At 37.6% G+C, this 27,254-nt stretch overlaps 1 protein-coding gene and 1 non-coding gene across 2 annotated transcripts in view; one reads left to right on the top strand and one right to left on the bottom strand.

Annotated features, from left to right (window-relative positions):
- LRMDA (leucine rich melanocyte differentiation associated) overlaps nt 1-11,866 on the top strand; it is a gene marked incomplete at its 5' end in the record, with an annotated part of 468,042 nt that extends 456,176 nt beyond the window's left edge. Inside the window, one exon of the mRNA XM_049788099.1 lies at nt 11,787-11,866. Within this exon, the coding sequence (XP_049644056.1) occupies nt 11,787-11,866 (80 nt within the window). The remainder of the gene's footprint in view (nt 1-11,786) is intronic.
- An 11,055-nt stretch (nt 11,867-22,921) lies between these two features.
- On the bottom strand, nt 22,922-23,025 carry LOC126031840 (U6 spliceosomal RNA). The gene has a single exon (XR_007503657.1). It is a non-coding gene; the product is annotated as a U6 spliceosomal RNA (small nuclear RNA).
- Between the last annotated feature and the right edge of the window lie 4,229 nt (nt 23,026-27,254).

The raw sequence follows: 27,254 nt of genomic DNA, 5'->3' as shown, positions 1-27,254 counted from the left end.
TAAAGATTTTCTGGGAAATTTTTCTGAAGGATTTCCTATCCAACTACTTTAGAAATTATGCTTTGCTGCTTCTGTCTTCTTCCTCTCTTCTGATAACATCCCTTAAATGTCAGCTTATTTTTTGTTTTGCTTATATTCAAAAGCTTATATTGATATGCATATTGTAGATACCATTTATTTGTTTACAGGATACCCTGTGGGGTAACTAGTAAAAAGCTCCATGGACTAAAACTCAATGTCCTTGGGCCCTCATCAACAGACTCTCAGTGGTCTTGGTTGTATAATAACAAAGCTATATTAAAGAGTTTTATTTTGGAAAGAGGCAGGGGAGCAGATAGTATAGTAAGGATTCAACCTCCCAGGTCCTGTGTAGCTCCATGTAGCCTGCAGATTATCTCTAGGTTTTTTTTTTCCAGAGTCTACTGCTAGGGGAACCATGACAATTCCCCACATTCCAGGGCTTGGACAGCACCACATCAACCTAATGAGAGCATCAGATTGGCTGAAAATTGCCAAGAGTTCCTACCCCATCACACACAATGCCCCTTAAACACTAATTGTGCATGTTGTTCTAGAACAGTGTTTCTTAACTTTGGACTTCTCACAAGTACCATCAGCAGCATCACTTGGGAGTTAACAAGAATATAAACTCTTTGTCCCTCCCAACACACTCATTTAATGAAAAATTCCAGGCATGAAGCAAGAGCTTTCAATTAAACCTTCTGGTGATTCAGGTTCACATGAAAGAATCTCTCTGTCCCAGAATAACCCTGATTAGTCTTCTCTCTTTAAGTGGACAAGAATGTATAGCATTGGGGGTCCAGATCAATACCACCTGAGTAGAGGTACTTGTCTTGCATGTGGCCTACCCCAGTTCAATCTCCAGCATCCCAAGCTTGTCAGGAGTAATTTCTGAGTGTAGAGCTAGGAGTAAAGCCTGAGCGGCACTAGGTATGGTTCAAAAACAAACAAACAAAATTGTACAGCAGACAGTTGAAATAATAGCTAAGATACTTATGCCAGGAGAGAGAACAATCTATTGAGTACCTCATCTGACTCCTGAAATCCTACTATCATTGGAGTTTATCTAAAAAGGCCTTTTAAAGTCTTGAGACATCTTCAATGACTTTTGAGCTCTTTAGTTCCTTCCTATTAATACCCAAAGCTCAGTTGTGGTCATGGTGAAATAAAGACAATAAAGTTGCCATGGTTTTATCGGGGCAGGAAAACTAAAAAAAAAGAACCAGGAGTGAATGATAGAATTTTTTTAAGAGAATCTCAGCATTCTTCTAGTGGCCAGACATCATCTTGCCTGTTCAGGAAGATGCACAAGAACTATCTTACACTTGCTTTACTTGAGAAGACCCTCAGCTGATTCAGTAACACAACATTGTGCTCACTCTTATTTTCACTCACTCACTCACTCACTCACTCACTCACTCACTCACTCACTCACTCAAAAAAATCAACTGGAAATTTGAACTTAAAATGCCATTTCTGGAATATCACGACTTTATGACCATTGTTGAAAGGCATATGTTTAAAATTCCCAGAAACCTCTTCCCCTAAGCCATTTATTGCTTTGGGTATACAAATATTGCCTGATGCTTGAGCTGATGACCAAAGGGCGTTTTTGTTCTTTTTCTATTAGTTGGGCAGCTTCTGCTGCTTTTCAGATGAATCTGTCTGTGCTAAAAGCAAAGACAATGTCTGGGTAAGTTTTATTCAGTAAAGGCCTTAGAAGGAGGTGACTGGTATTATTCAGAGCAAGTAAAAACACTTTTCTGTGTTTTTATGGCTATAGCCTTTATTTTATTTTTACTTTCTTGATGATAAAATTTGGGTGGGGAAATTCTGCCGTAGATCTTTCTTAAAAAAAAAACAAAACTGAGAAGTTATGTATTAGTTGCATGTGCCTTTTCATTTATGCCAGTAATATTAAGCATCTCTGACACTAGAATGATGAATTAGAGTTATTGATGAAAAAATTAGTTCCTGAAACTGAGGCCAGAGAAACCCAAAGGGGTGGTGTGTGTGTGTGTGTGTGTGTGTGTGTGTGTGTGTGTGTGTGTGTGTATGTATGTGTGTGTGTTGATGAAAAAATTAGTTCCTGAAACTGAGGCCAGAGAAACTCAAAGGGGTGGTGTGTGTGTGTGTGTGTGTGTGTGTGTGTGTGTGTGTGTGTGTGTGTGTGTGTTGGCTGCCAACAAGTTTCTTCAGGATGGAGTTGCCAATGCCTCCCTCACCTCCGAGGTCTCAACACAAAAAGAGGAAACTTGCATATTGATGACTACAAAACCTGTAACTGGTGACCAAAAGCAAAATCGGGCTTTAATGATCTTCCTTGAGTACTTGCTATCAAAATTTTTTTTAAAAAGAAAACTGCAAGTTTTCCCTAAATTCATGCTGCCCTCTAGTGGCAATACTCCCAACTTCAGATGGACCGTGAAAAGGGATGTGAAGATAAGGTAGGAATGGTGGAGGGGTGAACCTTTCCTTTATCCTTTCCCCCTCTCTTTTGTCTGAAAGATTTCTGAGTTTCTTAGTTCAAGACTGAAGAAAAAACATTAACTTTCATGCCTTGACCCAGTGTCCATTTTGATTGGTAATCTGGCTTCATATTCCATCCATCGGTGAGTTTCTCTGAAGAAAACATCACAGATCTGAGCCCAGTTACATCCCTTCTTGGTAGGGGCTTTGTCATTCTGTGAAGGTCAAATCCATGAAGCCACACCTTGAGTAGAGAAGGGAAGTACATATCCCAATTTAGAAGAGTCAAATTTTGCCTGGTAGAAGAGGCAAGCTTTGAAATTCTCTTGACTGAAAGGTGGTTATCTACTAAACCCCAGAGATGCCTGGGGGAAGGCATGTCTGTCACCTTAAAGAAGCCACATTCAATCTTTTTTTTTCCCTTCTCAGTAGAAGATCATTACTTGAAAATACAGATCTTTAGATTTTGTGCAAATAAAAAAAAATTTGTACAGTCAAGTACTTTGAAAGAAAATGTCACATTCTATTTTTAATCTCACTAGGAACACAACAAAATAATTTAATTTTTTCACAAATATTTAAAAAATCTGAGTAACAATTGTTTCGGGATTTGGTGGATTAAGCACCCACCAAAAATTGGGCAATTATTTATCCCAGTGACTTTGAGGCAAGAGGGATGCTGTTGGAATAAGGAGATATTACTATGGACTTTGACCTCTGTACTTAATAATGTGTTGTTATTTTACCAGAATATTGTTGAGGTAAAATCCAATAATATCAATAATGTTCAAAAAACAAAGTGAATAAACGTCTCTTCAGAACTGGGGTTATGTCCCATCTATACTTTCTCTAAGAACAAAAAAAAAATCCAAAATTAAAACATTGATCCCTGGGGGGGTGGGGGAGGGTTTTTGATACTTCCCTTTTAAGATTCATATCCTATAATTTGTGTCAGGTAAGATTAAACTCCCCTCAGCCTAATGTTTCCAAGATGTGGTGATGACTTGTGCTGTTTCAGGAAGGAGTTCAGGTATGACATCAGGTATGAGCCTAGAAACCCAGATCTTCAAGGTGGCAGAGTAGATCCACACAAAGGCACAATTAATTTTCAGACTTGGGCCAACCTTGCCATTTCCTACTCAGACTGTATAAGGCAAAGATAGCCATGTGGGGTTGGATTCTTCCCCTCCCTCCTTTCCATATTCACCTCATTTCAGCTGACTTAGGAGCCCTGAGCGCATTTTCTACAGGCTTTGACTAGTCACACATCAGCTTGTTCATTTGTCTACTCATGTGAACCATTTGTTTAGCTTCTCAGAGGCACATTTCTCTCACCTTCATTACTGATTTTTGCTCAGATCCCTTCCCTACTGACTGCACCTTCCCTTACAAACATGCAGGTGAGAAACATAACAAGACCCATCATTTGTTTAGTCAGATTGTGTGATCTGTCCACTCAGTCAGGAAGTGGGAAGAAAGTTCAACCTCCCACTAGGCCTCTCTGGAAGGGTCAGATCATTGGGACAAAACACCCTCTTCTCACAGGGATGGTTGGTGTGCATGCCATTATTAGTTTTCTTTGGGGACCTAGATGTATCCTGACCCTGGATTTAGTGGCCCCATATTGTTTCTTTTTTAACTGATGTGTGGTAACAGGCAGCACAATTTGGATCCTATCATGCAGCTATTTATCTTTGTCCTAAATACCTTATGCTAAGTAATGAATAAAAAATTTCCTCTTTATGTATGAATATTCATGAAGTAATGACAACAAATTTGTACCAATGCAATTTATTTTGAATGAAAATGCAGCTATATATATATATATATACACTTGGGTATATATACATATACTTGGTATATATTTATATCTAAATATACATATTATTAAATATTTATTATTAAATATTTAGATATAAATATATATTTTATGTACATATACTTGATAAAATTTGACCAAAACAGAAACTTACCCATAATGGAAACTGCATGAAAAGAAATTGTTTGATTATATTGAAAATGAATTGCTAAAACATGGAAGTTGTTAATAAAAATGGCCAAATGAAAAAACATTAGGGACTCAACTAAGTTGGACCTGGGCACGACTCCATATAGGAATAAAAGTTCTATAGCAAAGTTACAATATCTGGCACACACAAATATATTTAAGTACCACAATCAAATATGTAAAGAGTTTAACCAAGTTTCTGATCCCATGTTATCCTAACTATGAATGGAAGGGGGGTGAGATTTGTGCATTATTAAATTGGTTATCTGGAGTTTGCTTTAAGGATTTTTGTTTTGTTTTGATTTTGTTTTTGGGCCACGCCTGGTGACACTCAGGAGTTACTCCTGCCTAGATGCTCAGAAATTGCTCCTGGCTTGGGGACCATATGGGACGCCAGAGGATCGATCTGCAGTCTGTCCTAGGTCAGCCACATGCAAGGAAAACACCCTACTACTGCGCCACTGCTCTGGCCCATGCTTGAAGTTTTTTTGTTTTACTTGCTCAAGGAAAATTTACCAGGCCAGTTTACACATGTATATTTATATGCCTAGGGCCTCTTTGGGGGTATAAATGGAAGAATTCAAATGTTCTCCCTTTTGCAAAAAATAGTAGAGTCCACATAATAAAATGTTTCAAATGTTTCTAGTGGGATAAGTTTTTGAGTTCACCAAAGAGACCAGGAAATGAGTCCAGGGATTATTTTTTGTGGTAGACATTTGAGTATTTCTCAAGAATAGAACTTCCTCTATGGAGAAGAACATCTTGACATATGTTTGTGAGTTAAGGGCCATGGGCAGCCAATTTCAAACCAGATGCCCATAAGAACTGGAGCCCTTGCTTGAAATCTTACCCACCTAGTTTGAGGGAATAGTCTTCACTCTCCAGCTGTCTCATTTCTCCTCAAGTCAGATGAAGAGACTGCCATATTTTCAACCCGGCCGTTTGCATCACAGCTGGGCATGAGGGTGACTTCCTCTCCTTTCACAAAGACCCACAAACCACTCCTTCCCTTCAAATCAGCTAAAGATATTTCTTCTCTTTGCTCACTATCAAAATGACTTCCCCTGAAGAGGGCTGTCAGAGAAGGCACTGGCATCCTACAGGCTCTGCTAAATCCTGTGTGATGGCTACAGTAATGCTGCTAGCATATCACACAGGCTAACCTTGGGGCATTGCTCAAGCCACTTCTCCAGATCGTAAAACATGGGTGTTTATTCCTGCCTGGTTTACTCACTTGCACTTGCGGTCTGAACATAACAAAGAGCTTTCTGGGGAGAGTCCTTTCCTGTGTGCTGATGTTTACAGCTCTGCTGGGTGATAATGTTCAGGTCATTTCTCTTTGTCCACCTATCATGATTGCTTTGTTTTTAGCAGGGGAAAGTGTTTGGCATGAAAACAGCAATATGGAGACTCTCACTTCAAATTCTATATAGTGAATATTTAAGTTGAAGATTTAATATGTATTCATTTTTTCTTGAGCATTTCAAATGACTGTAGTCTTGTCAGAAGTCTAGGTTAGAATGTTTGGAGTATTTTAGCTATTGAAATGCCTAGCTTGGTGAACTTTCAATCAATATTTTTATTTTTATAGATAATAATTTTCCTGGTATTAATTTATGCAGAATATATGTATCAAACATCTCTTCTGTACTAAATGCTGTTTCAGGAACTGGGTTTTATAAAGTGGAGGAGATGGGAGGGTATTTTCTTGGTGACAAGTTATTTCTTGTGCATAGATAGAAGCGCTGTTCTAGAATTTTCCATATGGACTAGAAGGAATCTTCTACTCTTCACCACTTTGTTACTGGGCCCAAATACCTCTTCACACTGTTACCTAACTTAAGAGTCTAGTTTCAAGAAGGACTCCTTGCCTGTTTCGTGTCACCAATTCTATTGTTCTAGTGACAAATGAACAATTCAAAACATATAGATCACATTTTGTAGTAGAAGATTGCTAAAATGTAGTAGAAGATTGCTAAAATGACTATACCACTATGATCATTGAATAGTCCTCTCTGTTTTACAGAGCTGAATGTAAACTGAATCAACAGTAAATATGTAAAGAGAATTATTTTCTGATGAAAGTACAATGGTAGACCACTAACTCTGATATATCGGGCTATGATAGTCAAGCTTATGTCTAAGCGAGATGGATATGGGCTAATTAGGAATAATTGCTAGTTCTGAGTATGAAGATACAGGTTACAGAAAAACTAATGTTCTGTCTTTTTCTGAAGATTTTAACTTTTTTGTTTTGGGACCACAACTTACAGTGCTCTTGGCTTATTCCTGATTGGTTGATAGACCTTAGTGAGTTCCGGGGATTGAACCTAGAACAGCCAGTTGCCAGGCTAGTTCCCTTCCTGGAGATTTTACAGTTCACTAGCATTCTCCTTAGCTCAAATCAATTATTTTTATATTTGAACATGGATCTGCCTTTCCCATTAGGCAACAGTATGTATGGCATCCTTATCTTTATCAGGGAAACATTTAAGGGTATCAAGTCACCTATTTCAGGATTCAAAAGTATGTAAGAAATAGAATCCTAGCCCTGATTTTACAAAAGGGAAAATCAGCCATGGAAAGGGGCTTGAACAGAATCCCAGAACAAATTTTGGGTAACACATGATCTTCCACCATGGCTAACTTGTGAGTTCCAAGAAAATCGGAAGCCATCTTGATATTCACCCAACCCTGGGGGCTGTGCTGTAATTGTGCATGAGAATGCATGGGCTCTCCCCTGGCATAGTCTCTGCTACCATCCCAGCTTCACTATTTGTATCCCAGTCTAGAGGGTGCTCCTCACTCTCTCTCCAAGGTCATAACATAACGTGCATAATTAGAACCTTCATTTCAGAGCAGCGGAGGTACCATTGAAAAGATGAAGGGCCTCTAAAACAAATTTTCCCCAATGTATTATGTGTGGTTTTCTTTTTCTCTTTTTTTCTTTCATAATTATAGTTTGAAGAGCTTATGGTGATGGCAGAACTGGCTACTTAAGAAAAATTAGGAGTCTCATTTGGCAGGAGAGGATTCCCTGGGGACAGACAGCAGGCGCTGTTTTTTTTTTTTCTTTTCAAGGCTTTTGAAAGAAACCCTTGCTTGCTTGCTTGCTCAGAACCCAGGCTGCATGATGCATGCCGAGCCCACTTCACTTATTACGGCCAAAGCCAGATATTTTAATTAAAAACACTACATATGCCATTAAATGTGTTGTTCCCCTCCAGTCCCAAGACATTACAGTCTGAGGAGATACAAACAAGGCAATGCATTACAGATGTACAGGGAAGCCACCCCACCACCTACTGAGTCCCAACCAGCGGGTTCCCAAATTCCAGCCCAGGAGTGCCTTCTCATCAAAATGTGCTTTGCAAGGAAATGGCTCCCTCTGGGATGTTCAGTCTAGGGCCCATATTGTGGTGGGCAGAAGGGGAAATTATAGAGCCTGTTTCCCTTCATGGATGAACAGATCCTATTCTTTGCCAAACGGCCTTCATGGTTCATGTGTCTGGTCACCACATACGGCGTCCAGTCCCACTTTTCTGCTTTTTATTTCCATTTTTCTATACACCAAAGTTCTGTTTGGAGAGGGCTAATCACCACTACCCTGCTCTGACCCAGAGTGATGTCCCTTAGGAATCTTAGAAGATGAAGCCCTCGTTTTCTTTCACCAAATGTAGTAGACTCAAGTTCAAAAATGTTCAGCTGATACATGCTGGACCCCCTTTCTCTCCAGGGTCCTACCGGCAGCCTTAGTACCTTCCCTTGAAGGGATTTATTCACAGTGACAGCTTCTCATGGAGTTGTGCTATGTCACCTGAAGTACCTGAACTCTTGGGGTATTGGGTAGCCAGCATGTTCCCTAGGCAAAGCCCACATTTAGATTAACAGTGTTAACCTTTGGCCCCTTGACTCAATGCTCTGACAGAGCAGGGCTGCCAGAAGCTTGTGGCAGGCAGTTTGTCAAGATAATCTGGGGGAGGGATATTCTGCAGGTGGGGAAGACCCCAACTGATGTGTGTGTGTGCGCGCGTGCCTGCTTGTGTGTGTGTGTGTGTGTGTGTGTGTGTGTGTGTGTGTGTGTGTGTGTGTGTGTGTGTGTGTGATGTCAGCTTTTGTTAGAGTCACAGGCAGTGTTATAATATCCTTGGCATAACATGGCCCCAGTATCTCTGTCAGCATCTCTGTTTTCTGTCACCACGCACAATCCCCAGCCTGTCTGGAGTCATGACAGCATCTTTTCAGATCAGGTTATTGCCAGCACCAGGGCTGTAGCTGCACCCTTCCCCCAACACACAGGCCCTTTGTTTGAAGTCTGCCCTTTTGTCATTAATGCACTTAATGTCTATTTAAGTCTGACAGTGAGTGTGGGATCTGTTTTCCCTGTCAAGAGATCACTGACGATATTAATACCTGATGTCCTTGCCTTCTTTTCCAAGTCCTGACACCTCACCATGGTCTCTGGGCTATTCACCCAAAAGCCCTTGCTCATCACTAAACATTCTTGCTTCCAGGCCTCAAGGAATAGGACAGACTTAAAAAAGAACTTTTGTTAATGCAGACCAGAAGAAAACAAACAGGCTGGAGAACAAGACTACCAAATTCTTGACCTCTTCCTCAGAGTCCCCTTTCCCGTGGTATCTCAGCTGTAGGATGAGGTTAGCCACATCTCTGGACTAAAGTTCTGGAATTTTAGTTGACCATTTGGAGAAAGGAGGTAGAGAGGAAACCACCCTCTTCTCTGAAAGCACTGGAGAGATTCCTGTAGAGAATGCAACTACAGTGTTGTGTGTGTATGTGTCCTTAATCTTTTATATGAGAGAATGACGAGGTTCCTGATGATACCTGACAGCCCTATATATTTCTTTTTATGAAAATGCATGCAGTCCTGGTACTGTAAGAAAAAAAGTTAACATCCTTCCAGATTCTTGAGTGTTTATTGGAATTGCGTTTAAGGAGGTCCCTTGTGGATTTTCAGAAACATGCAAGACAGTCTTTCACCCCACCATGCCTGAAGGGTGTACTGTCCCTGGCATGAAGCCTGATTCAAAAAGCCAACAGATTGGTTCCTGGCATCAGAGACAACATTAGTGGGACCCTAGGTGCTACATAATTCTATACAATAAAAAAGAGCACCCCATGCCAACAACTAAAAGAATGATCTAGGCCCCCATAGGTTCTCAGGGAGATGTGATCCAAGCTCCATGTTTCAGGCACCAGAACAATACTAAAAAGCAGAAATTAGGGGCTAGGAAGAAAGCATTGCCAAAGGGGAAAGCATGGTGCACAGCACACTTGTGGGAACATGAAGGAAAATAAAATTGATGAGAAGGAGCCCAAGGCCATGTTTGAGGTTATAGAACAATTTATTTTTGCCTTAACTCCAAATCTGAGATATTCATGACACTGGTAAATTTCCAACTGTACTTCAAGTCTTCAAGTCCAAGGAGCTTGTGTATCTCTCAAACAAAACCATTGATTCAAAAGGATCCATGCTAAGCAATACAGTGAGTACAATAGCCGAGATATGTGAACAACCCAGATAACCAACGACAGATGAGAGGATTGAGAAGTTGTGGTTTATATATACACAATGAAATAATATGCATCTCTAAGAAAGAACAAAATGGTGGAATTTGCAGCAGCATGAATGGACTTAGGAAGCATATCCTGTTGACTGAAATTAGTAAAAAGAATGATTTCTCCCATGTGTAGGACTTAAAGATATACAGCAATATTGCAACAAAGATTCAAAGGCAACATAATGGGAGAACTGATGCACAATTGAGTTTGTAGTGAGAAGCATAATGAATAAAGTATTGAAATTAAGACCATAAGAAATCATTAATAGTGTTATAAGCCAAAAAACTGATTTTTAACAAAGTTTCAGTGAACCCTTATAAACATTTATGTCAGAATAAGGTTTTGTATTTCATAATAGAGAAACATGACTTGTCCATTCATAAAAATTTTGATGATGTATAACTCCTTCAAATGCTAATTTATCCCAACTCAGTAACAGTTGGTGATTTGAAGCAAAAGCCTCATGCCCCAATCCTAAGGGATTGTTGAGATGCAGGTATAAAAGAAATGCTGACACAGGAAATAAATCCACACACAGTAAGGGAAATAAAATAGGTTCAGGAACTTCCACCATAAGCTTTTTGTCAGCTGGCAAAGATACTACCAGACAACCTAGCTGTGGAAAAGAAACCTAAAGCAGTTTCTCCCTGAGACCTGAAGTCTTTATTGGGAAGTGAAAGACCCCCTAGGGTGGAGAACAGGTATGGTGAGGGACCAATCCAAAATGCACTTCAGTCAAAAGGTACAAACACAGAAAAAAAGAATTATCCTGAATAGAATGAAAACCCAGTTATTCTAACAGTGCTATTAGCTTTAACTATCATACTGATAGGAAAAAAATTAATCCTGCATATAAGTAGCTACATTTATAGTGAGAGTGTGGCTTTTGAATGACTATCTTATGAAAATTTCATTTTTTTGGGGAGGTTATATACAGTGACTAAAGTTCTACTAGTAATAAGAAAACTGTAATACTGAAGTTACTTTTCCTAAAATTAGAAGTATAATCCCAAGGTGACCAAAAAACTGATTTTTTTCCTAGTAGTTCTACAAAACTTTCTTTTAATTGTAACTGTGGTAGGTTATTTCTTTAGATATTTAGAATAAATATTGACTCAAAATAATCAGCCCTATTTGGGGGTTATTTTTGTTCCTAATGAACTCTCCCTATAACCTCAAATGAAAGAGAAAGCTTTGGGTGGGGTCACAAAATTACTTGAACATGAAAATCAAATATATTTTACCTAGAGAACAGAGATCAGGATGCTACATGCAGCCCCCATGTCGTGTGAGAAGATCTTGTCACTTTTCCATGTGGCATTTTGTCAACATGGCCATATTCCCTTCATCATCCAGCATGTGCTTGAGACCACCTGGGAATTGAAATGTTCTCTCTAGCAGTGACCTTTATTGATTCATGTTCAAGCACTTGAGCACTGTCACATTCGGGGAGGATCATTGTTCATCTTTTGTTGGGGCTAGGCCTATCTCTTTAAATGGTTAATTCTGCATTTTAAGAGAGAGCTTTCTGCTTATGAATCCCATGCTGCCATTTCCTTTAAATGAAAACACTGAGGAAAAGGTCAGGTCCTTTCTGAGAGTCCATTTGCTGCCCCCAAGGATCTGTGATTACACTTGCAGCATCACTGTTCCCTGCCATCCCCATTGTGCCTCTTGTCATGATGTGTCTCCTCCCATTTTTCAGGTGTCCTGGAAAAGTGTCACTATGTTTACCATGGAAGAAACTCAGAAGGAAACAGGTTTATACGAGATGACCAGCTCTGAAGCCCAATACCTACAGCTGCCTTCGCCTATGTCATGAGCATAAAAGCTAAAAGGAAAACAAAAATAAAGAGAGAAAAATAACAAAATCACTCTGCTAGTTCACTGTACATATCTGTGGTAATGTTCTGACTTGAGCTTTGGGCACCTTCTGCTGACTTTGCCAGGCTTGTCAAGATCATGCTTCTGCCGTAGATGGAGCAGTCACATGGAGATTGACATGATTGCCCTGAAGTACGTCTTGTCCACCAGAGTGACAGACAGTGGCAGAGAAGCACCAGGGCTGACAAGATGCACACCATGATCGATTGCCTGGTTCTTCCACTGTTCATAGGGGGACAGAGGTCACACCTGGGACCTTCCTGAGCATGCTCAGAGACTGTAGTCAAGGAAAAGCAATGTGATAAGCTAGTGTGGCATTCTGAAGCCAATCTAGAGTCACAATCGCTTCTATAGTACAAAGCAGGGAAGTTTTTCTTTCTTTTGCTGAAGTAGTCAATTAGAGGAAAGTCACTCTCTTTTAATATCTTATATTCTGCTGACCACTCCCAACATATCCTTTGTATCTTTGCCACAAGTAATCTGTGGTGGTTCAAAAAATTTTGAAAAATAGAGGCACATGATTTCAGTGAGTTCATACCCGTATTTGTAGTCAGCTTTATGCAGTAATAATATCAATATAAATTGCTTCCCCAAATCCCTCATGATGAAAGCATGAACCTATCTTGTGTTCCTTTCAGATACAATGTCTCTTGAATGCTAACAGTGTCAGATACTAGGTCAGAATGACTGGGGACTCTTATTTCTTGAATTTTTTGAACCACAGATCCTTCCCTGTAGGCGTGTGGCCTTATATATCTTTGGAGATGTCTTGCTCTTACAAGGAGCTATTTTAAGCAAGTGTAGTGAAAGATGGTGTCAGGAAATTAAAAAAAAAAAGAAGATTATAGAAAACAGTACTGCCACACAAATTTCTAAAAGAAGATAGAAAGTCTTTAGATTTGGCATTTCCCTTAGGACCTCTCAGAATAAAATCCATCTTTTTTTATGATGATGCTATAACATTTGTGACCATATTTTAGCACAAATGTTCTCCCAAATAAACATGGTATTACCAATTCAGTTGTTGTCATTGCATTTACTCTATGACTACATCAGTAAAATCATTTCTAAGATTATTTGAAAGACTGATTGCATAGTCTTACATTTTGCACTATTGTGGGGCTTCCAGGATTAGGCAAAGACAGCAGAACTTGAGGGAGCATTCTTCCTCACTTCTGAACATACAGGGAGCTCAGAGTTGCTATGGTAAGAAGAGCCTGAGGGACTCCATCCATGAAATCCTCTGCAAAGAGACTGGTGCATTTACACAAACTGGTCTAATGAGTCAGCAGAAACCTTGAAAGACTTGACTTGAGATCGACAGGAGAACAACAGTTGATAATCTTCCTGAAAAGAATTTAGGTGAATAGCCCCCAGATAATAACTAGAGGATATTGACTATTTGCCATTATATCAGAACCATTCAAAGCCAGGAGTTGAGTAGTTTCTATTTGATTCATAAAACAAATGTTAGAATAATGCTTGACAGTAAGTACAGTGGGTCCATTGTTGGGAAGAGCCAAGACATGTTTTTGTCCCTGGCCTAAACTAGGCAGCCTGGTTCTGTGCAAGGGCAGTTTGTCTAGTCCAATGCCAGGGCCAATCTAGTAGTACATATATCTTCGTTTTTATAAAAGCCTTTGACCCTGCCTCAAACAATAAAAAAGCACTTGTGAACTGACCACAGAATTTTTCCATCTTTATTTTTCTTACTTGTTTACTTTTTTTAATGTCAGAACCATTTGTATCATACGCAGGAATGTCTCTCTCAATATGAGCTCTGGAGGAAGAACATATTTTTGGAGTGAGTGATTGACCACACTGGTTCCCTCTCTTGGGATTGTTTATTTTCTTCTGAAATGGTGTAATAACTTGAAGTAAAATTAGCTCTAATTATAATTTGCGCAAGGGCCATAACTCTGGTATATTCATCTTAATGATGGAATTATAGTGTTTTGCTTCTCTTAAGCGGGGATAATGATAATGAATGAGTGTTGGATTGCTTACAGTTGCACTGTGTGTTAAACTGGATTTGCTGGGCTAGAGCGAGACTTAGGGGAGTGATGTTGAGTGCTGATCTTCACTCTGTGGGCATTATCTAACCTTTCTTTTCCAGAGTAGAGAACAAGAATGCAAATAAGTACAATTAAAGCTCAAAGGAGGGCTGGAATGATAGTATAGAAGATAGGGCATTTACCTTGCCTATGGTCAATCTGGTACCCTATATGTTCCCCTGAGCCCATCAGGAGCAATTTATAGTCAGCACCACCAGATATGGCAAAAAAAAAACAAAACAGAAAAACCTCAAAGATATTTCAGTATTTCACACTGCCTTTATCCTCCTGGCTTTGTGCCTTTTTATCTTTTTATTCCACTTGAGGTTTTTTTTTTTTTATTTAATTGAAATCATGGAGGCCTCTTGTTCATGTGCTTTTAATCCCAGGACAGGGCTCTTATTTTGAGAGGACTCTACAATGGAAGGCAGGTTTAGAGTTCTCTTTTGCCTTAGCAATATCAGCACTACTGTCTCTTTTCTAAGTAATGTAATTTTATAGAACAATTTGTTCCTCAGGGAATAATGTTTTAGATTGTGGGGAATCCTATTAAAAGTACAACTATTACAATCATTTGCTTTTACTTTTACCAGCCTTGCTCATAAACCCTCCATCTGTTTGTTGCTTTAAATAGAGGCACATTATAAGAGATTATCGCTTCATCAGCCTGCATGTCTGAGTGTTGTGTACATTTTCCACATATTCATGTTAAGGAAGAAATAAAAGAAGGCAAACCACACATTCTGGGTGAAATTTTTCTCGCCATGTTTTGTTGTTATTGTGTGTTTCCCACAAGATGAGCTGTATCTTGTACACTTACAATGCAAGGTCTTTCTTGCTGCTTTTAAGAAATCACCTCACTCTTTTATTTTCTTTGTTAACATGCAGATCCAAAGAAGTTCACGAAGCCATTTTTGTTAGAGAATAATGACAGCATTTATTAGTCACTCTTCACAAGATCAAAGTCAGAAGTGTGTCACTGTGTCATGCCCAGAGCAGAAAACACTGGTCCCATTGGGACTCTTTCATGTTGTCCATCCATTACAGCTGATCCTCTATGACATTTATCAGCTGTTTTCCTCAGTCAGGTTCCCAAGTGGAAGTCTTCACAAATGTGGTGTTACCACAAATGTGGTGTTACCTTTACTCGATTCTCTAAGTCATCCAAATATCATGTATAAAGTTCTGTGATTATGATCAGAAAGGGAAAAATTAGAGCCGAGGAATGCAAACCATGTTGGTTACTTGTTTATATGACAGGGTATCAGGATTTGGCAGAATATTGCCTAATACTTCTACTGCATATCAACAAATATCTAGAGGATCTGAAGACTATGAAATGACAGATAATTTTATCTGAAAATGTAATGTCCTACAAGCTTACTTGAAAATACCCAGCATGAGTAGTTCTTTTAGGTCATAATAGTTATAAATGCTAATCATGTCCTTTTTAGTCACAATGAGCCATGTTTAGGGCTTGCAGTATGTAGTACTGTAGATTGTACCCATGTCAGCCATGCACAAGGCAAGCATTTTACCCCCTGTACTATCTCACCAGTTCTCCAACTTAAACAGTTCATGATATGACAGAGAAAATACAATTTTGGAATTTTTGGAAGAAGAAAAATAGAAGAGTCTGAGTATGGACCGTACATAGGTGAGTAGCCAAAGTGATGCACATATTAAATAACCAGTGAAGTTCCATCAAAGTACAGAATAAAACAGATTCCAGTGCAGACTGGAATCCCAGTGAACAGATTGATGCAAAGCTGAGGAAAGAAGGTCAGAGAAAAGACAGTTTTGTGCCCATTGAAACTGATATTCAACACTCGAATGGAATAATCTTATACAGAAAGAGTATCAGAAAGTTGTTGACAAATCTCCAAGCCAATGAAAATCTATGGAAATGATGTCTCTCAAGCACTATGGGGCAAAGTGATTGTATGTAGACAGCTAGCTATAATTCTGGCCTCGCTTCATGGTTCATAAAAACTAACATCCTAAACTAAATCCATTGGACTGTATCAAGATAAGGAGAAAAATTCTTGTCTGAGCAATAAGTCAAGAGTGAAAGAAGGCAGGGCTGGAGAGATAGCATGGAGGTAGGGCATTTTCCATGCATGCAGAAGGATGGTGGTTCAAATCCCGGCATCCCATATGGTCTCCCGTGCCGGCCAGGGGCAATTTCTGAGCATAGAGCCAGGAGTAACCCCTGAGCACTGTCGGTGTGACCCAAATAACAAACAAACAAACAAACAAAACAAAGAGTGAAAGAAGGGGCTGGAGCAATAGCACTGTGTTAAGGTATTTGCTTTGCATGGAGCCAACACAGGAAGGACCCCGGTTCAAATCCCAGCATTTTATATGGTCCCCCGAGCCTGCCAGGAGCAACAGAGCTAGAAATAATTCCTGAGTGCCACCAGGTGTGACTCAAAAACCAAAAAAAAAAAAAAAAAAAAGTGAAAAGAAGTTTCTGTCTATGCCAAGTTATTACATATGTGTATATGCATATATATAAAGAGAGATCTGATGTCAAAACAACACTATTTAAAGAAGATAAAAGGGCACTTATGTGAAGAGCCTGCCAGTAAGAGTTAACTGATTTAGATACATAAATAGCATTCAAGATCAACTGGATTCTAGACTTACCAGCTATTCTGGAAGTAATGAATTGGTCACATTGATTTAAATCTTTCAGCCTTAGAAGCAAAGATACCAGCAATATTATTTGTTAAACATGGGCTTAATTTTTTTTGTTTGTTTTGGGACTACATCTGGCAGTGCTCAGAGGTTACTGCTGGATCAAAAATCACTCTTGGAAGGCTCAGAGGAGCATATAGAACCATAGAGATCAAACCCAGGTCAGTCATATCCAAGGCAAATGCCTTACCCACTGTGCTATATCTCTCTGGTCCAACATTAACTTAATTGTATTAGTGATGATAAAGGTGAATTGTGGTAACTTAAGAACAATATTAGCTTCATGGAGTAAAAACAATTTAGAATATGCAGTACCCTTTTACAAATTTTGCATATAGAAGTTTTTGTAATTACATATTACTTAGGATTGTGGTGAAGGAAAAACATGTAAATTGCCAAGGCTCTGGCAGACACAATAACAGAGACACTTAAAGACCATCTAAATCAGAGGATGTGGAAATAGTTGTAGAAAGATCATAGTAACATTTCATTTGAATTAAGATTCAAATGAACTTCATAATTATCACTTTAGTTAATCTTTTAAAATATATATACTAATTTATACTCCTATTTTTTGTTTTCTTGTTTTTTAATTTTTTATTATTTATAATTACAAATCTTACACAGTGATAGTGAATTACAAATCTTACACAGTGATATTTAAGGTACACAGTGACAATAAATGAAGGCCTTTCCACCACCAATGTTGTCCTCCCTTCATCACTGTTCCCAAGCATATATCCCTTATCTCCCTCCTTTATCCCCCAGAATGCTAGTGTAACTAAAAGCATATATGTTAACACTAATGTAAACCATTTTTTTTTTTGCAGTTCCAGATATTTTTACTAGTGGTTTTTTAAAAGTTTAGGGTCAAAGGAGCACTGTAAAAACAGTGTTAAAATGGCAATTATTGTTTGCATGGGCCCACCAAAGTATGGGGGACATGAAAAAGGAAAAACCTTGGTCTAAATACAGGAAGGCCCTACCCCTGAAGTTTCCTGACATAAGACCAATTCTAGGCTTCAGGCAAACTAGTTTGTCCAATCCAGGTCATTGTCTGTAGTGCCCATACAGTTTTATTTTTCACACAGTTTCTGTTGTTGGTATCATGTTTCTGTATTGAAGATTCTGGAATCTGTATATCCTACATTGAAGTCAGGATGGTGCGGAGCGGCGTCTAATTTCAAATCACAATTAAAGGGCAATGCAGAAAGCCCTGTCCAGTACGCAGGTCGTTGTTGTTGTTGTTGTTTAAATCTTCTCAGTGTTAAGGGAAGACTCTTGAGTAAATCGATGTCAGAGCAGCAGAAGGGTCTTCCCTGGTAGAGGATTGCTTCCAGGTGATGTCATAGACAACTTTGGATGTTTCATAGATGGCTTCCCTGGTTCAAGGGTGAATAGAGAATGCTCAAACCTCTGAGGCCTGTGCCAGGTCATCATGTCAATGTTCAGGGTGTAAGGTTCCATTGCACCATAAGATTTGTGTGTTCCTATCTCTCTTAGATAAAACTTATTTGTATGTATAGTATTTTCCATTTTAATGCAAACAAGGAATAATGCCGCCTGGGGTTATCAGCGCATAAGGGGGCCGCAAGAACAAGTCCAACAATCCCCGTGACCTGGTTCAAACATAAGCATAAAACTGAGGGACTCTTTCACCAAAATTCCTTATTGAACAGTTCACAAAGAGAAAAAAAGATAAAAAGTGGGGAAAATAAACAATCCAACTTAAGACAGTGGACACGATTGTCACCGTTTAAGAAAATTTGTGTGTTCCATCTCTATAAGATAAGAACGTGTTTGTATATAACTTCCCATTTTAATGTGCCTATGCAAAGGAAGAACAGTATCACATGGCGAGATTGGTGCCTATGGGGATGCTAGAACAAGTTCAACAATCCAATTGACTTGGTTCTTATATAAACGTTAAATGGAGGGACACTTCTACAAACTTCCTTATTTAACAAATAACAAAGGGAAGGAAAGCTGGAGAGGGACTCTTTCACCAAAATACCTTATTGAACAGTTCACAAAGAGGAGAAAAGATAAAAAGTGGGGAAAATAAACAATCTAACTTAAGACAGTGGACTCAATTGTCACTGTTTATGGGAACTAATCAGAAACCTAGTATGGTAGCAACCACAGATACACAATGAAAGAATAAAGAGGCCAAAAGGCCGCTGAGAGTAAACAAGTAGGTAAAGAATACTGGCCTCTTCTCAGCCTGAGTCCATCCTCCCATTTTTATTTTAAATATATATGGTATATATGGTTCTTGAAATGGGGACCAATGAGAAAAAAAAATACCAGTGAATGTCACAACATAATGTCCCGACATACACCAGTGCTGCATCGCCCGCCATCCACCCCATGTGTCCCCCCTTAGTGTCAGGAGAGATAGGGGGAAAGCCTGAGGACCACGATAGAGTCCACCTGGGCTGGCAACCAGGGAAAGCCTGGATTAGGGGAAAAATAGGGGAACGGTTGGGGGCCTGCCAAGCCTCCCAGCACCCCCGAAGCTAGGGAGTAGGCCTCTGGAATGGAGTGTCCCCTAACCCCATACCTGGGAAGAGCTGGCCTCCAGGATCAAGGCACCAGAAGCCAGCTATCTGCCCGGCCCCTCCCTCTGCTCCTTCCCCCTAGAATAGGGAGGGGGGAAGCCTGGGGACCCCTAATGGAGTCCACCTGGAACCCACAGCAGGCTACAGAAATTTATACTCATATTTAATACATTCTAATCTTAAAGGTTTCTGGGATTACCAGAATACAGTAAAAACAATAACTGTGACTTACAGTTACAAAATGCTTTTGCTTTTTTCCAATTTGTACATAATAAGATAATATTCAAAGTATAACATAGGTTTTCTCTTTTTCGTTTTTGTTCTTTGGGGAGGGGGTCAAACCTGTCTGCATTCAGGGGATAATCCTGGCTCTGTGCTTAGAAATCACCCCTGGCTCAGGGACCATATGGAATGAGAGGGATCAAACCCACATCCATCCGGGGTCAGCCACGTGCAAGGCAAATGACCTACCACTGTGTTACGGCTTTTTGATCCTAGGGTGTCCCATATGGTCCCCCAAGCCAGGAGCAAATTCTGAGAACATAGCTAGGAGTAATCCCTGAGCATCACCGGGTGTGCCCCCCCAAATAAACAAACAAAATAACACCATCTTAGTATACAGTTATTAGTTTTACTGAAAGTATAAGACACAAGGTTTTTCCTTCTTTCACTTACCTTACTCTTTTTTTTCCCCTGGTCTTGAGCATTTGTATCATGTACTGAGAAAATAGTATTGGCCCAAAGGCAGCTGAAGCTAACTTGAATGGAAATATAAGGGTGTGTCTGCCCAAACTCAGAACATGGGAGCTGTGACTTTGTGAAATATAATTAATGTATATCAAAACAGTTTGAGAGTAAACACAAATATAAGTGATCAGATGGTAAACATCAAACTGAGGCATTGGAACAATTTTAGAAAACAAGATTTACTCAGAATGAATAGGGCATTGTCTTACATCAACACCTTGAAGCAAACCTAAGCACAGTATTGACATTCTTCCTGGAATTGAGAGGTTCTAAAATTAGTTATCATTTTTTAGTTATCAGCCCTATGTGCTTTTGTGTTATTTAAACTTTGTTATAATTATTTATGACTTTTGCTTTATTCACCATGACTACAGAGTATGAATTGAACATCTCTTTAAAATCTACTCATTTTTCAGATCAAGGAGAGGCAAGTGAGTTGGACCCTTGAGATTATTGTGAGAATGTACCCCAAAGCACTCAGTAAAAGAGGGAGCCTAATTTATTTAATGCAACATATAAAATTGATGTAGAATTATTGTTTAACAAGATATCAAATGTTAAAGACTTTCCTTTTGTCTAGGCTACAATATGGCTCAGAAATGTGCTATATTCAACTCTTATTGTATTCTTATACAATAAAAGTAAAAAAAAATATTCCCAGAGTCTATATTTTCTGATCTGTGCTGCAATTCACAACTGTAAGCTAGACCAGGATGTGTTCCAAATAATCACTCAGAAATCCCTCCCCTTGTTTCTTTGGCTCATATCTCTTTGATCCTGTATCCATTTATGTGTTTGACTTGGCATCACTTCTAATCTTGACCCTGCATTCTCATCTAGTTTTAGCCATTTTTCAGACATTCCTCCTGGCTGCAAGGACCCTGGTGCTTCGCCTCAGACTCTTACTTTCCTTTGCTTTGATGCTTTGATGTTCCCAGATAGATGCCCTGGGTAAGAAATATAACTTCGGGCTCCTTAAATCACATCTTTGACCTGGCCCTATCTTGGATGGTATGGGGGAGGAGACAGACATTGTTTACTTGATGTTTAATTTAAAACTCTTAGTCTTGTCAATAGTTAACACTGATATAATTTACAAAAAAGATACTTTTAACTTAAGTTGCAGGCTACATTTTCTTTTGTATTTCCTTGTTTTTAGTTCTTATTAAAGCTGTGTTGTTCTTTGACACAGTTTGGAAGAAATCAGAGACCATCACCTTTCATTTGTCAGTGTCTGTATCTGAGAATGATCTACAAAAGGTACTGTATTTGTTCACTTTAGAACAGAAAGATATTCATATTAATATACATTTGTTTTTATGTTTATATAAATACACGCATATGTGTTACTTCTTTATTTTTCACTGAACATGTCCTAAAGAACAGAGCATACATAGTTGGCAATAATTGGAATGAACATGGAATATTCCAATTAAATGTTGTTTCTGGTGGTATCTACCAGGGTTTTTCAGCATGACGGTAGTCTCTTTGTTGGATGAGGCAAAGTGTATTTCTTCTGCATATGGGCAATACAGATAACTAGAGGCAGTGGAATTTTCTCCCTATCTCTGATGCTTAGTGACTGATCTACTGTCTAGGGACTGAGATTTAAAGTGCTGTCTTTAAGTGTTTTCTTTCCTTCATAAAGATTGGCAGATCTGGGGCCGCAGTGGTAGCACAGTGGTAAGGTGCTTGCCTTGCATGCAGCTGACCCAGGACGAACCTCGGTTGGATTCTCCAGCATCCCATATGGTCCCCCAAGCCAGAAGCGATTTCTGAGTGCATAGCCAGGAGTAACCCCTGAATGTCACCGTGTGTGGCCCCAAAACAAACAAATAAACACAAAAGATTGGCAGATCATGAGACTCTTTTGTATCTAAAATCACACGAGCCAATTCTTTATAACTATCACACTTAGTAATTCTGGTCCCTATTGGAATCATCCCTGTTGGGGATGACTCATCAAAACTGAAATGTCTACCAAAACCATATCTTTATAGAAGTCTGGGTTGTAACCTATCTGAGGAAATTACTTTATACCTTGAAATCAGTCTTTTATATTTTCTTCTAAAATCAGGAAAAATATTCTTGTATAGGTGTTTGATTATGCATAAGTATATGTGGACTAATTCCTGTGCTCTCTTAATTGCCTTTTATAATACCAATCTCATTCAATTTTGCTTATGATAACTATTACTTTCCTTCTTGCTCTTTCCTTTCATCTCTCATCAAGTTTACTAAGGTTATTTATATGCAATAAAATATAGATGACTTCAACAAATTGTACCATAATCATGCAAATCAAAATATCCCCACTTAATGTTTCCTTATAAAGTCATAACTCCAAACTATCACAAATACTGATTTTGATATTACATATTAGGGTTTGGGGATGACCATGTGGGATCCACTTAGATCAGCATCATGCAAGGTAAGTGCCTTACCTCTGGTACTATCACCCCAGCACCATATAAAGTTTATATAAATTAAATCATGTTTTACTACAATATATATACTAATATAAATATTATTTTAGTAATTTTAATTGGATCACTATGAGATACAGTTAGTTATCATAATTACTTTCAGTATTTTAAAACTTTATCCACATTTTCTCTTATTGCTGAATAGTTTTCCAGTATATAAAGATACTATTATTTTTTCTATTTTGTTATTATGCTAAAATACATTCAACATGAAATTTAAGCATATGATTGAGTGACATTAAGCACATTTATATCATTGTGCAACCATCACCACTATGTATTTACCCAACCACTTCCCTTACTTGTGATATATACAATTATTCTTGTTCTTCTAGTAATATTTTATTGATCCTATTTTATAACCCTAAAATTGTCAATTCTAGATATCTTATATAGGTTATTAACATCCATGTTGGAGCAAATATCAGGATTTAATTTCTCATTGCGCAGTAGCCATGCTAATCTTCTTTGTATCATTCCAATTTTAGTATATGTGCTGCCGAATCGAGCACCAGGATTTAATTTCTAAAGATAAATGTTAGATTAAATTTTATATATTCATTGTTAGAAGTAAATAGCTGGGTAATCTATTTCTATTTTACTAGTAACATTGAGATTTCCATTATTTATGACTAATGATGCTGACTATATTTGTATGTGCTTGTTGGTCATTTGAATATATTTTATATGTGTATGTGTTGTTGGAGCTATTTATATGTTTTAGTTATTGTTATAGTGTTAAATATATTAATTGGAAATATTTTCTTTTATTCTTTGGGTTATCTTTCAATCTCTTATTATTAGTGTTCTCTCCATCCACTTAATTATTATTTTTTGCTCTTGGTTTAGATTTCTATTATCAAATCTAACGTCATAAAGAATTCCATTTAATTTCTTTAAATCTAGTATTTTAGTAGTTATTGTGTATGACTGTCCAAATTTATTTTGTTGCATATAGAGCCAGTTTTACTCTTTTCCCAACTGAAAGGTCTACAACCTTGTAGAAAAATCTATTGATTATATTCACATGAGAGTTTATTTTTGAACTCCTTTCTACTTTATTTATATGTCTGTCTTTATGGCAGTAGAACAGTCTTAATTGCTTTAGCCTAAGGTTTAACCAATGCTCTTAAGAGCATTCTTGTTTATGCCTTGTTTTTTACACATATATTTTTTTATGACTTTGCAATTGCTGGGTTATATGCTAAGTCCTATTGAAAACACACAAATTGTTTCCTGAGAGTTTGTAACATTTTACATGGTCAATAACAACATATGAATCAGTTACTGCAAATATAAATTTAATCATTCTCTAGTAATTAGAAAATATTAGTAAACTTATATGTATCACAAAAATTATTTAAAACAGTATAATCAGTGCATTGTGTGGTACACACAGATCTATTTAAAGTAATTTCAATCTTACATAAAGCTATCTTTTACCCAATATAGGACAAAAGTCTACAAAGGTGACTTTTAATCTGCCTTTCTGGTACCATTTATGTCCAGAATTCCTCATAATTCATTTGAGATTGCCAAGGAATTGTTTGAAAGTGTTTTCATGTCTGAGAACTCTGACATTTAAAACAATAAAATTAAGGTGTAATTTTATTTCACTGGTGGCTCTACTAATTTGCAAAGATAAAAACATAACTGAATGTATATTATTTTTTTCTTAATACTGGTTTTGATTATAATATATAGCAGTACTGTAAATCAGAATGTCTCAAAAGTAAATAATGTTAGAGTTCCATGCATATAAATGTTCCAATACTAAACTCTCCATTTTTAGTGTCTTGTCCCCTGTAGAAATTCAGTTCTGTTACCTTTATCATTCTCTTATAAGCCATTCTTATAAGCCATAACAAGGGTAAGTACAAACACAGAACAATGTCTCTCATATATAGATTATTCTTTAGAACTGTTTTAATGAATTTCAATTGTGTTGGTATTTAGATATTATTTAATGTGGATATTTTATGCATTTTGTCTTATATGGGTCTATTAGAGACTGAAATAAATGTTGAATTCACCCACTATACTTTCAAGATACTAGACAATGTAACTCAATACAAATTTTAAATCACCCTACCAGATGAAAAATCAAATAGCTATCAAATAAATGGAATGAGTTACAAGAAGAAGAAAAATGGTATTGTTATCAAAGGAACATAAGAAATCTTTTCTGAAGAGCTCAATAAACAAAATATAGAATCTTCTATTGCAAGATTATTTTATTCTGCATTACTTTATATATATGTATATGAATACAACAAATTTCTGTGGGTATATTTTGTAGCCTACTACTTTACTTTACTGTGTGGTTGATTTTTTGGTTTCATGGGCCACTCAGAGTTACATATCCAGTGCTGAGGATTGGACTGTTGTCTACTGAAGGCAAGACCAGCATCTTAATCCCTGTATCTCTCTTGCTATCAAAATCTTTTTGATAAGGAGAATAGTCTATATGTAAAAAACAGTAACAATATGTGCTGGTGGGAATTTGATGAAAAGGGCACTTTCTATTTATAGTTGTATGATGAGAATGGTTGGCCTTGTCTCTTTGGAAAACAGTTTGGAGACCTTAAAACTTCATGAATAAAACTTCCACACAATCAGCTACTTTACTCTTCTTCTCTATCCTATGTTCAACTTAGCATTATTTGCAACTCCAAGATCTTAAAATAGGGCCAGGAGAAAGAACCAGAAGTAGGATGCTTATCTTACATGTGGCAGACCCCTTTTTAATTGTTGCCACTGATTATAGTAGCCTGAGCACTTCTGGAAGTGGCCTGAAAATAAAGATCTAGAAATATGCCAATGGCAAATGAGCAGATAAAGAAATGTGAGCCATATGCACAATGCCACTCAGCATGAAATCTTGACTGCAATAGAAGGTCAGGCTAAGAGAATTTAAGTAAAAAAGAAAAAGAGAAATACTTGATGGTCTCACTCATATTGACGTATAAGAATAAAACAAATGGAAACATCAATGTAAATAAGTAGCTTCATTACTGCTTTGCACTTCTATGTAAATACAAATAATCCCACCCCCAAAATAGTAGGTAAATATAAGCCTATGAGCCTATTTATAGGTAATTATCAGAATAGAATTTTACTTCCCCTTAAATTGACCTTAAAAAAATCTGTGAATTTAATTTTAAATGTTATTCTAAAAAAGCAGAGCTCTTTAGACACCGGATATTGTCTTTATCAGGTAAGGCGCTGATCAAAGTTTCCCAAGGCCAGCCAGAAGTGAACTCTGAATACAGTCATGTGCAGCACCAAATTTACACCCCTGGCAAACTTTCAAGTTCAATAGTACATGTTAATTCCAATAATACTAAGTCTAAACATAATACTAGATGACACTGTTCTGTTCATACCAGTAACAAGAATGCTTTTCCTTGTATAAGCTTATATTAGAATGATTTTTTTATTATTAACAATAATGATTAATGCAGCCTAAATAGGTTCTTACAGAAGGATTTTTTTGGCTGTTGGTCATGCTCTAGTATCACTCCTTGTGGGGCTCATGGGATCATACAGGGTGCTGCTGAGTGAGCACTGGTCTGAGGTGTGCATGGTAAATGCCCTTCCAACTGTAATATCATTCTAGCCCCAATTAAAAAATTTTAAAAGTAAAGATTGAGTCCACAAAACACAACCTATAGTATTTGAGCCATTGGCTGCAAAGTGATATGTATTTAACTGATGCAGTGCTTGGTAAACAAAGGTAACAAGCATTTGTTCTCAGACTTCTGGTGGTGGTACCATGAAAGAAGGTTTTATATTGGATTTTCTTTTAGTTAGTGAAACTGAGGCAAGGATAGCAAGATCAAATGAGTAGGCAGAATATAGCTTGGCCTCCACCCCCAATGAACCCACCAAAAAGATAATGCAATTTTTATTTGACTGTTTCAATTGTGGTGACCTCTGAAAATAATGAAAATATAGATTGACTAGCTAAAAAATTCTACCTTTAAATGATGCAAACCTTGGATCAATTGAGCACATAATTCTAAGGATATTGGTAGAGTTCCACAGAGGAGGTAATACTGGCAATATTCTTCATGGCCATGATACTGAATCAGGAAATCCTGATGATGCAACCACTCCTAGTGTTTCAATCTTACCATGAACTGAATTCCGAAACAAATTAATCCAGACTGCTTATATTTTACATTTCTGATGGTACAGAACAAGAGAAATACATCCTACTCTACAAAAGCACCTTCAGAATAACAAATAATTTAATCTTAACATAATTAATTTGCTAAACACCCTGCCTCAGAACAGGAATTGTTAGGGCAGCAGAATCCAGTAATTGCAGAAAATTTAAACCTTTATTGCCAGAGGTTCAAATTCATTCCTCAACAATATGTTCATAATTAACCTTCCTCCTTTAATTATCCCTATTTTACTTGCAAAGTCATTTTTATATTAATTGAATGAAAAATTTTGGTTATATTTAACCTCATAAAGAACCAGACATCAGAGGTCCTACTAACACCACAAACCTATATATCATGAGTCATTTTAAGAACTTACATTATCAGTATACTTAGTCATTAGTACACCAATCCTAGCTTTTATTCTAACTTTAAAAATGTGAATGTCATTCCCCATACAATATTGATTAATCAGTATTAAAGTAGTGTATTCTATTCATGTTGGCTCTTTCAAGCCTACCTGTATATTCTAATTTTCTGGGGGTAAGCTTCAAATTCAAAATATAACT

Source organism: Suncus etruscus, chromosome 15 (genome assembly GCF_024139225.1).
Source record: "Suncus etruscus isolate mSunEtr1 chromosome 15, mSunEtr1.pri.cur, whole genome shotgun sequence".
In the NCBI taxonomy this organism is placed as follows: Eukaryota; Metazoa; Chordata; class Mammalia; order Eulipotyphla; family Soricidae; genus Suncus; species Suncus etruscus.
Note: the sequence above shows the minus strand (reverse complement) of the source record. Positions and strands in the feature narration are given on the sequence as shown.